The sequence below is a fragment of the Carex rostrata genome, chromosome 27, assembly GCF_964058835.1.
Source record: "Carex rostrata chromosome 27, lpCarRost1.2, whole genome shotgun sequence".
NCBI lineage: Eukaryota > Viridiplantae > Streptophyta > Magnoliopsida > Poales > Cyperaceae > Carex > Carex rostrata.
In genome coordinates this window covers 2,055,258-2,070,393 of record NC_135944.1, presented here as the reverse complement: position 1 = coordinate 2,070,393, position 15,136 = coordinate 2,055,258, and the positions used below count along the sequence as shown (strand labels likewise).

The window sequence follows — 15,136 nt, the reverse complement described above, 5'->3', positions numbered from 1 at the left end:
ATATATTTTCTCTGGGATAGGAAAATTCCTTCTTTATTTCGGCTCACCTCTATTCTGAGGAAATATTTTAACCCACCCAAGTTTTTCATTTCAAATTCCCTGAATAATTTTTCCTCTAACCTTTTTATTTCCTCCTTGTCATTTCCAGTTATGATCATGTCATCGACATAAATTATTAAAATAGCAATTTTATCCTGAGTCCTTTTATAAAACATTGTGTGATCCGAATCACTCTGGGTATATCCATATTTCTTCATGGCTTGACTGAATCTTCCGAACCAGGCCCTTGGTGATTGTTTTAATCCATACAAAGCCTTTTTTAATTTACATACCTTATTTGTAGTGTCAGGTGTTTGATAGCCAGGGGGTATCTCCATGTATATTTCCTCTTCTAACTCTCCGTGTAAAAATGCGTTCTTTACATCGAATTGATGCAGTGGCCACTCAAAGTTTGCTGCAATAGATAGTATAACTCTAACAGAACTTAATTTAGCAACCAGAGAAAATGTTTCTTGGAAATCAATCCCATAAGTCTGGGTATACCCTTTTGCCACAAGTCGGGCTTTGTACCTTTCTATTATTCCTTGTGCATCATATTTTACCGTGTATACCCACTTACATCCCACGGCTCTCTTTCCATCGGGTAGATTAGTTACTTCCCATGTATTATTTTTTATTAGTGCATCCATTTCTATATTCATTGCATTTTTTCATTTCGGGTCTGCTATAGCTTCTTCCAATTTTTCAGGTATAGTTATTGATAATACTCGGTTCACAAAACCCTTCAATGGTTCACTTAAATGGTTGGTGGTTGTGTACTTTGCAATTGAATATTCACCTGTACTGGTACCGTCCTCTGGTATATACCGCTTTGGTGGGTGTCCCCTATTTTTCCTAAATGGTAATTTAACTGTGGTTTCAGGATTACTTACCTTAGATTTTCCAAGAGAATCAGACCGCTGTGGAGGATTGGCGGGTTGTATTATCTTTTCTTCAAAGGTAGGTTCTTCTAAGTTTTCATCTGTTTCTGAGGTAGATGCATCACCCTGGTTCGGCTCCATCTCAAGAAGTTGATATATATTTTCTCTTGGATCTAAATGTGTGTTTTGTGTGTGTGTTTGATCGGATATTAAGTCTGGGCATTCTAAATTCAGACTTGGCTCTAAATTAGGCGTATTAGGTGTATTAGATGTGTCACTTTGTGTTGTTTCTATGTTTCTTTCAAACATTAAGAAATTAAAATTCAATTCCTCTTGTGTTGTATTAGATGTCTTCCCCTGAATTGAATTTTGAAAATTTTTATAAAATGATTCATGCTCTAAGAAAATTGCATCCATTGTAGTAAAGAATTTTCTTGTATTCGGACTATAACACTTGTATCCTTTTTTATTTTGTTCAATTCCTAGAAACACACATTTTTCTGCTCTTGGTTCAAGTTTTGAACGAAGGTGTTTTTGTAAATGAATATATACTATACACCCAAAGACTTTAGGCGCTATGTTGAGTATTGAATTAATTTTAAGATGTGTAGAGAAAAGTTGTAAAGGTGTTTGAAAATTATTTACCTGTGTTGGAGTTCGATTCATGAGATATATAGCAAATGTCATTGCATTATCCCAAAAGATATTCAGTACGCTAGTTTCAATCAGGAGGGCCCTTGTAATTTCGAGGATATGCTGATTTTTTCGTTCAGCAACTCCATTTTGTTGCGGCGTTCCAACACAAGATGTCTCGTGCACTATTCCTTCGTTATGAAAAATTGTTTGTAATTCATGATTTATATATTCAGTTCCATTATCACTCCTAATTACCTTGATTGTTTTTTCAAACTGTGTTTTTATCATGGTTATGAAATTTTAAAAAATTCCCTTAACTTCTTCTTTGGTTTTTAACAAATATAACCATGTCATACGAGAAAAATCATCAACAAAAATTACATACCATTTGTAACCGGATTTCGAAATTATTGGAGATGGGCCCCACACATCTGTATGAACCAAATCAAATGGAGCAAGTTTTTTATTATTATTCGGTAAGTATGTGGACCTATGATTTTTAGCCTTAATACATGTTTCACATACAAATTTTTTATGATGAGAATTGATAAATAACTGAGGGCAGAGTTTTTTCATATAACCGAAGGACGGATGCCCTAATCTTTTATGCCATAATAAAATTTTATTCTCCACATCTGTAGCGTTCATACTGAGTAGCACATCTCCAGTCTTCATATTGTCGAGATAATACAACCCTCCTTTCCTAGTACCACGGCCAAGAATTCTCTTGGTTTGAATATCCTGAAATGTGCAATAGTCAGGAAATATGTGGACTACAGTTGAGTTCTCGTATCAATTGTCCAATTGATATTAATTTTGAAGACAAGGATGGTACTACTAATGTATTTTTAAGGGTCAGGTTCGGGTATAATGCCACATCTCCAGCTTTACTAACCGGGTAACAAATACCATTTGCATTAAATATCCCAATTTTTCTAGGTAACTTAGAGTTTATGAGATCATTTTCATTATACGTCATGTGATCGGTGGCTCCTGTATCAAGCACCCAGTCTTCTTCTTTTAAATAATTACAATTAAAATTAAAATTACCTGAGCTGCTGCCATTACCTGATGCATCTTGGATTGGAAACCCAGGGTTGTTGGTACCTGCTGCATGAAGTCTTCTTATCTGTTGGTTTGCTTGCTCCATTGAATTGTTTGTTTCACCTTGACTTCGGTTGCCAGCTCCATTTGCCCACTGGTTCGGTTGTGACCCAGCACCTTGACTAAAATTTCCAGTCCCGGTCCCTGTGTTGCTTCCTCTTGGTTGGGCTACATCATGAGTTCCTGCATCAACTTTTGCAACAGCTACTTGGCCCTTCCCTGACCAATTAGTTTTCCCTTTGCGCCTATCCTTAAACCACTCGGGATACCCTACCAACTGAAAGCACTGTTCTTTGGTGTGTTTCGTTTGCCCACAGTGGGTACATCTCAACCTAGATTTATCAAAGTTCTTCTGCCCCCTCGAGATCATAGCAGCTGATGCGTGGGAACCCCCTTCATTTCCTTCATTCATGATCTCTTGTCTAGTGGCTTCTTTTCTAACCCTCGCAAATGCTTGTTCGAGTGTTGGAAACGGGGTCATTTGGAGAACATTTGCTCGTTCATTATCCAGTTTATCATCAAGGCCGTCTAGAAATGAATAAACTCTGGACTCTTGGATGAACTTGTCGAATTTTTCGATGTCGGATGTACACTCCATAGGATTCGGACGACGGAAATCGATTTCTAACCATAGGTCTTGTAGGTCATTGTAGTATTCTTCAATGGTTCTCCCTGCTTGCTTGACTATATTCACCTTTTTATTTAAATCAAACACTTGGGCTACATCACTTCCGTCATAGAAGGTAGTGGCTATGGCTTCCCACACCTCCTTGGCCGTTGGATAACGGAGGAACTTGCCATAGAGGTTCTTATCCAGAGAGTTACAAATCCAGCCATTTACTACTGTGTCTTCAACATCCCACCGATTAAACAGCGGGTCAGTAGTATTCGGAGGAGGATCTGTGATGTGGTTCAGTTTTTCGCAAGCCTTGAGACACATACGTATCGACTGTGACCATAGGGAATAATTATTTCCATCAAGTTTGATGGGAATGAGATTCGGATGAAGGGTTGTATCAGAGGTGACATGCGATGATGGTGGTGGTTTGGTAGGATTCTGCTGCATAGCTATCAACTGATTCTGCTGCAAGGTAATCAGTTGTGCAAGTTTTTCGATTAGGCCAGCTGTGTCATGAGAGGTGTCGGGGTTAGTTTCCATGGTGATATTTCAAAGGATCAGTAACAATTTTTTTCGAAAGCAGGTTACTCTAACCGCTCTGATATCATGTTACGAATCAAGAACACCAAACTCCCAGAAAAACTCCCTCCCACCCAGAATTTTATTTCATAAAAAAACGAAATTACAAATGGTTCTTTTTTCTTTTTTTGCATATCCTGCCTTCACAGCCTACATTTATCATTCTCTATATTTAATATTTGGAAACTGTAAATTACATTCTAAACTTAGATTATACCAGCACTATTGCCTAACTAAAAAATAATTACATCTAATTCCTCCAATATGCTGATATGTCTTTCCTTTTACTTCATACTTTCCTATTCTTGGTCACCAGATATTTCTCTACTCTGTTTCTCAATTCGCCAGCTTGCTTCTTTTGACATGTGTTATCTTTTGGTGTTGCTAATATTTGTAGGATATATAGATGCCAATTTATTTGGCGCATGCATTCACTAGTCTATGTGAGAAAAAAGTACTATTTTGGAACTTATGATATATAAATAATATATCTTTTAACCATGAAATTTGTCATTATTGTAAACCAATTTACATGTGATGCCAAGACATCATGTAAAAGACAAGCCAATTCAATCAAAAGATACCATTTTTAGGCTAAGATGTTATATAAAAATAATAAAATATGATAATTTACAAATTGATTCTTTGTCCAATTGATCAAGCATATAACTTTTAACTCATCATCTTTATAACCAATGATTTTAAAATTATTTTACAAATTTTGCAGATTAATCACGTGTAATAGGCCCACTGATTGAAAATTCTTACTTTTACTATCAAGCCCATTAATAAAATATATTTATTTCTTTGTTTGACTAATGAACAAATTTTCCTATAAGCAGCATACAACACACATATCATTCCTAATTCCTAATTCAAAAATAAAAAATAAAATTCTTTATTCAAAATTTACTCAAAAATAGAAATCTTTAATCATTCTTAACTAAATTTACATTATTTCTCCAAAAATTCACATAACCTTATTTGCAAAACAAATGAGAAATTGTTTTATTGGCACAACTACTGATCAGACTGAATAAAGGGATAGAAATTCTACAAATCAGTCAAAAGGAGATCTCATTACTTGAACAATTTCTTTTGCTTTTCAGCTTTTTGAGGCTCTTTGTTAGTTACCCTTGATAACCTAACCGAATTTGATTTTGGTTTATAATTTAGGTGCTTTTATGTCCTCAACGGTTTCTTTTCCCCCAAATTTGGTTCTCTCTTTGCCTTCTTTTTCATGCTATCTTCTTTAGAAAATTAGGATTTCTTGAAGCCAGTATCAATGTAGCTCACCGTGTTACGAGTCGATAATACGACTATTATTCCCAAAAAAATGAACATAGAAATTTCCCCTTGGAAAAATAAATTGCAGGCCCTAAATGCTAGTGACTCGCTACACCGATAACCAGAAGAATCCACCACAATGCATTCAGTTTCTACTTTTAGACCTTCATTCAATAGCCTCCTTTGAGTTTAAGAAAATAAATAATAAAGAACAATAAAAAATAGTCTCCTTAGGCAAAAAGATAAGCCATTAATGCTCGGAAATTCATGGGCTTTCTCTGAACAAAAATGTGTAAAGATTTTATTTGTTTTATTATATTAATTATATCCTTTTCCAAATCTATTATACAAAATTACTTTTCATTTTGTTTGGCTAGTTTGTAGACAATTTTATAAGAAATTGCAAATTTCATAATTTAAGAGGGTACACATGCAAAAGTACACCTCTAAATGTTCACCAAGCTAAAAAATCTCTCTAAATCAAATATCATCTGAAGTATACCTGTTTGAATGAGGTCAATTTAATTTCTACATCTGATAGGACCAGCTTGATAATCATAACCATTAGTTGATTACTTGATTGCAACATATACGCCTCTTTAATGCAAACTTTATGAATGAGTTCACTACATCAATGCTACTTGACAATGTATTTAAAAGTATGTTTCATCTGCATTACATCAAATTTTATGTTTGAAATCCGGACCGTCCGATCATAGTTTGGACCAATCCGGCTCAAGTTTGAAGTTCATGACTCCTTTAATATCCGTGCCAATGCGGATCGGACAGTCCGATTCTTTCTACATGAACTAAACGTTTAAGTTTTTTTTTTTTTTTGAAAAAATCTTCACAAAGGTTGCAAAGTCGTGAGTGGGACGGACTCGAACTCTCGACCTTTGAATAGCTACAGTCTTAGACAATACAATATAAATTACAGTCTATAGTTACCTTTTTTCATAACCAACTATACTACCGTCCCATCTCCAACTCAAATTTAAGTTACTATAGACAATACAAATTTGAAATATTTGAAACATAAAGGTCAAATATGACTGTAATTTATGCAGAAATTGTATGATAAAAACATGCTAGAAGTATACAATTGTACTTTCAACTAAATTAAGAGCACCACCTTATGTTATGAGCTAGAAGTATATTTGTAGCCTTTGTATATATATTGCCTAAATAATCTTATTATTAAGAAAATTAGATACATAATGTACTTAATAATTAAAATCATATGTCGCTATTTTATTGATGCTTTAGGGGTTGATTGGATGGACCAAAGATGGATAACCTGTCAACATTACTTGCTATAAAATAATATATTGTTGTTAATTTATCATAATTGCATAAAGGCAAACTTGCTTATCATTTACACTAACATGATAAGTTAAATAAAAACTTTTTAATGTTCTATAAATAAGTATATAGTATATATAATTATTATTGAGATTTAATGAGGACCCCTTTCAGAGATTAATAGATATATGTTCTTTTTGCTAATTGAATGTTTATAGCAACACACATTATTTGAAATAGCTACCCATCCAAGAAATACTACAAATCAATGTTGTAAAAAACGTTTTAATCAGCCGATCAGTCATTGGCGGTGATGAAACCATCATAGATTTTCCCGACTAATGAGACAATTATTTTCGAATATGATCGATTATTTTGGATTAATGGTTTAGCTGTATCTTGTCCGTCCGACAACTGCATACCGTTATTTAAAACACTGCTACAAATGCACTCTAATACAAAACAAAACACAGAAATTGTAACAAATGTTTTGTGAATGAACACTCAACTAGTCACCATTCAGCCATTAATATACGAAAATGCCGAATGTGATTATCGGTGGGTCGCACATGACAGTGAAAGATTAGAGCTCTGTGTGTTCATGGCCGAAAATAGAGCCACAACTAGGTGTCTTGCAACAAGAAATTAGATCTGTTTCAGTGAAGTTGCTTTCCATCAATCTCAGTCATTGGATCAAGTGTCGAAGGAACGTGTCTACTGATAACAATGTTTCGTGATGGTGATCTTGTAAAATCTGCCATTAATTTGGATTGGGAATTTAGCACGCAACGACACCGAATAATACGTATGTCGGTCACGTATTCTGATTTGTGTATTTCGTGTTGTGATCTTTTACGTGATGTAGTTATATATTAAAAATTAGATATAGTACGGAACGTCACGTTACGCAAACTGGTCTGATTACGGCACAACACGTAGTTATGTGAATTACGTGTGTCAGAACCTTTAGATTTGAATTTAATGGTGAATTTGAATAAACTAATTTAAATTAAAAAAAAAGTTAAAAGCAACTAAATGTGACAAATATGACTAATAAAATCTAACTTACGACACATAAAAATCTAACCTAATTACGACACGTAAAAATTTAACTTCATCACAACACCATCACGTAAAAAAATAATCTGGACATAATTAGTTACCACACGCCACAACAATATTTATATCCCTAGTTTAGGTATCGACGATCCGCAAATAATCTCTGCCCGAACCCGGCAACTAATTCTGCATTTCTTACTCAGTACCAGTATGAAGTAAACTTGAACCGGAACTAACTTTACCAGTATCCATGATTTACCCTCTATGGCAAGGATCACTTTATAATTCTTCATAAAAAAACAAACTATATTTTCTTAGAAAAGGATCACTTTAGAATGAGACATGAATAATAATATAAATCATGCCAACATAAAATTATCAAGTTGTCAAAATAAAAATGTTATCAAGTGATCGTCGACATTTTCTTATTAGACATTAAAAGGCAAACATATATGTGTTGTTCAGAGAGAGATTGAATGACATAGGGAAAGAGAGATTTAGTGGCAATAATATAGATCATACTCATAATATTAGATTTTACAATAAGTTTATATTTTTTAAATGTTAAGATTGTCAAAGTGATCCTCATTTCTTATTAGACATAAAAAAAAGAAAACATTTAATGTGTTCTCTAGGAATCATACTGTAGAGATTAGGAGAGTGAATGAGAGAGGGAGAGGGAGAGAGAGAGATTTAGTGGAGATGTGATGAAATTGACAAAGGACACAAGGGATATTATATTATAGATACTTAATTATAATATTAAATTTAAGTACTTGATATAAGGTGAAATTCCCCCCAAATTTTACCATATTATAAGTACTAGATAATACTTATAATATTAAATTTTAAATTAAGTTTTTTATTTTTGAAAATGTTAAGATTATCAAAATAAAAAAATTGAGAGTTATCCTCATTTTCTTATTATACATAAAAATGGCAAAATTTAATGTGTTGTATAGGAAACATACTGTAGAGATTGAGAGAGGTAGAGAGAGAGACTTAGTGGGGATGGGGATGGAATTGACAAAGGACACGAGGGGATGGTGGTGGAATGAATTAGATTGAATATTAATAAGTGATATATGACAGCACAAAAGGAAAAAAAGAAGAAGAATATACCAATTATGTATAGTTGTATACACCCACTCAATAGCATTTTTGTGCTTTGATTTGATATAATCTGTTAGCTAGGAACAAGCACTTTCATAATTACATTTTTCTTATATTTTTGTAATTTGTATGTATATATGGCAGTTATATAATTACGCATGTGAACATGTCATCAATCAATCTTGGTAGATTCCTTGAACCATTTGTTGATAATGACCTTTTTGCTCCCCTCCCCAAAAACAATATTATATATGTTCATTATAATAGCCCTTTGTACTGAAATACACTTTTTTTCCTATTATACTTTTTTTTTGATACTTTTTATATTCTTTGCATGATGAACTTTCTGAAATTGGGCATTGCATGCTTTGTAAAATTGATGACAAAAAGTTGTACATATAGTCATGTAATTGAGTACAATGGAGCAAGCCTCTATAAATATATGGTTTCATTTTTTCTTTTTTAAATAATTGTTTTAGTTGTCTTGGAACATACATATGCTATTTTCAATATAGTTCAAATTCATTGACAATGATCAACTTGAGAATCTTGTACTAAAAAAAAAAAATCAAAACAATTATTGACATATTTTTTTTTTTGAGGAAAATTATTGACATATTACTAAAACTGGTTGTATATCAAATTCATATGATTTGGATTTCATTTGTTATTCCATCAAAGACCATCAATTATGGATCATTACAAATTATTTTATGAAAGATAAAACTTGTATAAATTTTGTTTATCATTTTGATGTGCATTATATACAAATAGTATGTATCACATAATAAAGATAATATTTCAAAATTATTAATTAAGTACACTAAAAAAGCAACATAAAAAATAAAAGGGTATAATTATGGCTACAATCATACAACTAATAATTGATGTACAAAATGTTGTTTAAAATTTTTAATTACAACTTTATGAAGTATTGTTTGCAAAAAATGGCAACAATAATCAAACTGCTAGTAATTAGTGGGGATCACTATTGTTTGAATATTCCAGAAAAAAAGCACTTTCAATTATTCTTGTACCAATGTTCTCAGTGCTGTTTAATTTTGGATCTTTATTAGTTGTACACAAAAGTGGGGTGTTTTTCATCATTTCATTACAAAACAAACATTTGTTGGTTTTCTTTTTCTTTACAAATTTCAAAAGGCACAGTTTGAGTTGGCAACCAAAATTTTCTTTTTTTTGGTGGATCAAGTGGTTGAGTGAACATGCAACAGTTGCTGTCATGTTATTTACATTTTTCATTTTTTTGTCCACATATTTTAAAGAGCAAGGCTATGGTAATAGTAATATTCATGCAATTTGGATTAATATCTCGATTTAAAAAATAGTCAATCTAAATCATTCAACATGATTTCCTATGAAAATACATTTGTAGATCAATTATTACATTTTTTTTATATAGGTAGAAACTTGATTACCATTAATTAAAAGGGATTCAAATCTGCTCTTTTTCTTGAGAAAAGGAGCTTCCTCCTATTCTTCAATCCAAACCGTTCAAAATCGATCAAACGGTTTCAATTACTTTTTTCTTTTATATCAATATAATATATTAAAACAAATTAGATGTAATTGAAGCCGTTTGATCGCTTTTGGACGGTTTGGATTGAAGAGTAGGAGGGTAAAAAAAGGAGTAGATTTGAATTCAATTCAAAGGTATTGATTGTCTACCTATTAGAATAACAACAAAAATCTAAAAAAAATGTAAAATTTAGTATGCAAGTAAATCTTCATATAAAAATCGTGTTAAACGGTTCAAATTAACTATTTGATATGTAAAAATAAAAATATTGATTCATAATACGGACCAGTGTCAAATAAAGATATGTGGTCGTCGGACGGCCAGGATATCGCAAAGCGATTAATTAGAATTAATCGGGAATAATCGGTCGATTATTAGTCAGAAAAATCCATAACGGTTTGATCACCGCCAACGACAAATTGACCAATTAATCAGTCTAAACGGACGTTTTTTACAACACTGATACGGACCAATACGCGCTATGCATAGTACCATAGTCTCACTCAAGTTACTTATAATTGTCATTTTTGCCCACAATAAAATTTAAAATTACTTGAAACAGTAAATTGAAATAGTAATGACATGAAAGTACCATGCTACAGCAGTTTGTTAAAATGCCCGGCATTCAGATCTTGGCATTTTCTTTCTTTAATAATATCATCTGGCATAGATGGTCCTGATAACTGATAACTCACCAAACAGTATTCATGAATCATTACTTCACTACGAAATTAAATTTTGTACAGTGCTTCATTCAATACTTTTGGACTAAATGGGCCCGGCCCAAAATGAGAAATTATTTGGGTAAACTAAAACATGAATTTATTAACCGCGCGGCTCAAATAAACAGGCCCAAAATGAGCTATCAAGCAAGCTTCTGATAAACTGAACAAAAGCCCTTCAAATTTACTTGAAAGAAACCAAAAGGATCTTACTACATAGAAGTCTATTAACCAAGAATTCATATCCTCTGCATTAACTCAAATTTTGAGTTGAAAATCACTTGATCTATTCAGAAGTAATAATTTTCTACCTATCTAAAAATAATAGTAATTTTTTTTTTAAAAAAATGTAAAATTTAGTATGCAAGTACATTTTCATATGGAGATCATTTTGAATAGTTCAGATCGAGTATTTGGATTTAAGAAACAAAAATATCGATATGTAGTACGAACATTATGTGATATGCACAGTAACATAGCCTCACTCAATAAATTAATAAAATATTTAATTTAAATAACAAGAGAGGAGGCCCAGTGGGATGGGCTCAGAACAAACAATCGTAAAGGAAGAATAAATTAGTTCTTAATTTAGTTTCAGTGGGCCGTGCTGGGAAGTAGGAATCTTGAATTCTTTTGGATCTAATTTTGTGTTCTTTCTGAAAATGAAAGAATCAGTTTAATTAATATTCCTTCTTTTATAAGACTTATCAGCCTAGAATGTTATAAAACAGCTCCCTATTATTTATTCACAAATTAATAAACCATCGCCGAAATTCTCTTTCTCATCTCATTTGTAAGTCAACTCTCCATTTGAGATGGCCTCTATAACCACAAACAATCGTACCGACATCACGTACGGAATTCTCCGAGATCTCCAGTGGATCGTACCGGTGCGAAATCGACTTCTCACGACTCGTAAAGATCAGTACCAGTGAATTACATTACCTCCCCATCCTTCCCTACAGGGGACCATGGATGGTCCATAACATGCAATCATCTTGGAAACAACCAAACCTCAATTGACGAGATCCGGTGAGAAGAATCTGGTACAGGATTTTTGTTCTTCCTTTTTCTGCTTGTATTTCACATCTAGTGTTGACCGAGATTTAACTTCAAAATTGACAAATGTGATAATTTTTAGAGTGAGTCTATGGTACTATGCATATATATATCATGGGTTGTTACCGTGCTACGGCTCTATATTCGAGTTTTCAAATCCTAACGGTCGATCTGAACCGTTCATCTTGTTCTCCATATTAATATGTGTTTGGAGACCAAATTTTACATTTTTTAAAATTGTTTTACTATTTTTTTAGATATTTAGAAAATCACTTGATCTGAAAATTCTGGACCATCCAAAAACAGTGATTTTCAATAAATCTAAAAAAATAGTAAAACAATTTCAAAAAAATGTAAAATTTGGTCTCCAAACACATATTAATATGGAGAACAAGATGAACGGTTCGGATCGACCGATAGGATTTGAAAACTCGAATATAAAGCTGTAGCACAGTGCCAAATCATAATATGCATAGTACCATAGACTCACTCTAATTTTTATCTTGTTACCATATATATATATATATATATATATATATATATATAGTACGGCTAATGCGCTTCCTCTAGTATATTAATAATATTCTTCCGGTCTCTAAAATCTATCGAATCGGCTTCAAATGATAAATCTAAACCGTTCAAACCAATATCCTTAACGAGAGCTTCGTTTCCATATAAAACCAATATTCTATCCCCAATTCAGCTCATGGAAAAGGATTCATAATTTATGGTTAATTAACTAGTTTATACTGTCGGTTCTTGGAACAGAATTAATAGACTAAAGCATATGTTTCCACTTTGATATATAAATTTTAGATGAATTATCTGAATGATTTGATTAATCCAATCATTTGAAAGAAATGTTCACCAGGTTAATAAGTAATTCATCAGCTTCTACCTGTACTCCTCTTTTAAAAAAAATAAATAATTGACATTCATTTAAAAGAGACTAAGACAAATAAAAAAAATCAGATAATATTTCAGTTTAACCAACTTTTATTACCATTAAAAAGTAGGCACAGGGCCCAAAAAAGCCCAATATGGTACAGAGCTTCCGGCTCAAATTAATTATAAGTCACCTAAATATTGTAGCTAGTAGGCCTTAGAGCCTCAATCTCCTCGTAAAATGTTTTCTTGAAGCATTGCATATTATCCGGCTTCAATCCGACTATCACCGATATCCCGCCAGTCATCGCCGGAACTTTAGTTAGATAAACATACCCGCTTCCGTACATTTGTGCACGTGCCATTAATAACGGTTCGCCGCAATCGAAATCAGCATCATACATGGGCAAAAGCTGATATTGTCTTGATGAAAAGAGAGTGGCTACGACCGTCGAATGCGTAATGGTGGATTTCAAAGCCGAGGATTATGCCTGCCGCACCTGAGGCGTGTCATCTGCTTGGCAAAAGAAGAAAAAACAGATTGATAAGTTACATTTATATGTTATTGAACTCATATTGAATAAATATTTGTTTTATTTTTTTACATAAAAAAAAATCTGAAATAATGGCAATGAAAATATGAAATTAACATGGAGCTTGCCTACAATTTGTTAATTAATTGTCATTCAATTAAGGATCATCTTATATTACGTAAATATTATCAGCTTAATTATAAGCAAAAAAAATGAAACCTTTTTTAATTTGTTGTCTGATTTCATTTTTTTGGTTTATCCAATTTGAAATTACTGAATTTTTTTAAATGAAACCTTTTTTGGTCGTCTGATTTTCCATTGTAAAGATTTTTTATGTTTGGAAGGGTACACGCATAAAATATATATGGCTTCTTCATTAAAGGGGAAAGATAAGTATGAATCTTATATAATAAGGCCAACTTGATTGCTTGAAGAAAGGGACACCTAGCTACAATATATATAAACAATTATATGCGCATCTCTCTCCCTCAGAAAAAGTTTATAGCAGATAAGCATGCCTAATAAAAGTCCAAATTATTGATTTGAAAAAAAGGTCCAATTAAATTCTCTACTATATATTAACAATTATATGCGCTTTTGGAGCTTTCTTTTCAGATCGTTCGAGTTTATCTTTTATTCAACCAGCAACTTGACTTTTTATAACTATTTCATAATGATAATAACCTATATTATTATTATTATTATTATTATTATTATTATTATTATTATTATTATTATAAATATATAATATTTAAATTATATGATTATAATCCCAAGAATATCAAAATTTCACTTTATTTAAGATATAACAAGCACTAAAATAAGGGTGGAAAATAATGTTAATACTGCACAACCAAACAACACCTATATATCCAAAATAAATGTTAATATTGCAGAGCTGGTGTATTAAACAGTACACTATTAAATCTCAATTATAGACATTGAATGGAAGCACTCATACTATAATTACTCTTGCACATGGATATTTATGACAATTAATGTTTGCTTGAAAAAGGGGAAAAGAATTTATAAGAAAGTATTGTGAACAAACCTGGAGCACCATCAAGACACAAGGTGGATCGGCCGACTCAATTACCGGCACAAATTTCTTTCTCATCTCAACTGACGGTGCGAAATCCGTGAAATCGTGAAGCGTCGCATCCAATTCCGCCGTGTAAAAATTCACTCCTTCTCCCATGCAATTGATCTCCGGCCTGCCGGTCTCTGGGTTCCTGCTTAATCGACCGGCCAATGGGTAGAAAATTACCAGTGCTTTGGCCAAAGCGGCTTTCATAGCCTCGACCGGAAAGAAATCTTTTACGCCGATTGAAGGGTACATGTAAATTGTCGGAATGTAGTGTCGAGCGGCGATTATATCGAGATTGGAAAGCCAGATATTGTGCTTTGGGGTTTCTTCTGATGGGGTTACTAAAGTGGACTGTGTTATCTCCTCCATTTTTTGTTTGTTTATGATGTTCTTCTTTTCTTTGTATCAATGGATACTGGTAAATAATGGAGGTGGTCTATCTCTCTTATCTAGGCTTGTTGACAGTTTGTTAATAGGACTGGAGGAGCCAAGGAGAGGTGTATTTATTTATAGGAGAATTGTATATTTACATGGGATATATTGTATAACTGTTATAAAATGCGTGAGGTTTATGAAACTTTGTGCGCTAGTAGTAGTAGACATCATCTGTGGCATATACTGGCATGATATTTCTGTGCTGGATCCAATGATGTCGCAATAGCATAGTGACAAATGAATTATTCAGGTTCGGTTC

The 15,136-nt window shown here is 32.7% G+C and overlaps 2 protein-coding genes across 2 annotated transcripts; both read right to left on the bottom strand.

Annotated features, from left to right (window-relative positions):
• Positions 1-2,063: 2,063 nt before the first annotated feature.
• On the bottom strand, positions 2,064-3,819 carry LOC144544821 (uncharacterized). Its single transcript, XM_078293368.1, has 2 exons — positions 2,607-3,819; positions 2,064-2,297 (listed from the first exon to the last, which is right to left on the bottom strand). The coding sequence occupies exons 1-2, from the start codon at positions 3,817-3,819 to the stop codon at positions 2,260-2,262; spliced, it is 1,251 nt and encodes a 416-aa protein (XP_078149494.1). The 3' UTR covers positions 2,064-2,259.
• Positions 3,820-12,915: 9,096 nt separating this feature from the next.
• On the bottom strand, positions 12,916-14,901 carry LOC144545383 (putrescine hydroxycinnamoyltransferase 1-like). The gene is made up of 2 exons (XM_078293982.1): positions 14,407-14,901; positions 12,916-13,336 (listed from the first exon to the last, which is right to left on the bottom strand). Exons 1-2 carry the CDS (start codon positions 14,809-14,811, stop codon positions 13,295-13,297), a joined length of 447 nt encoding a protein of 148 aa, XP_078150108.1. The 5' UTR covers positions 14,812-14,901; the 3' UTR covers positions 12,916-13,294.
• Positions 14,902-15,136: the final 235 nt, after the last annotated feature.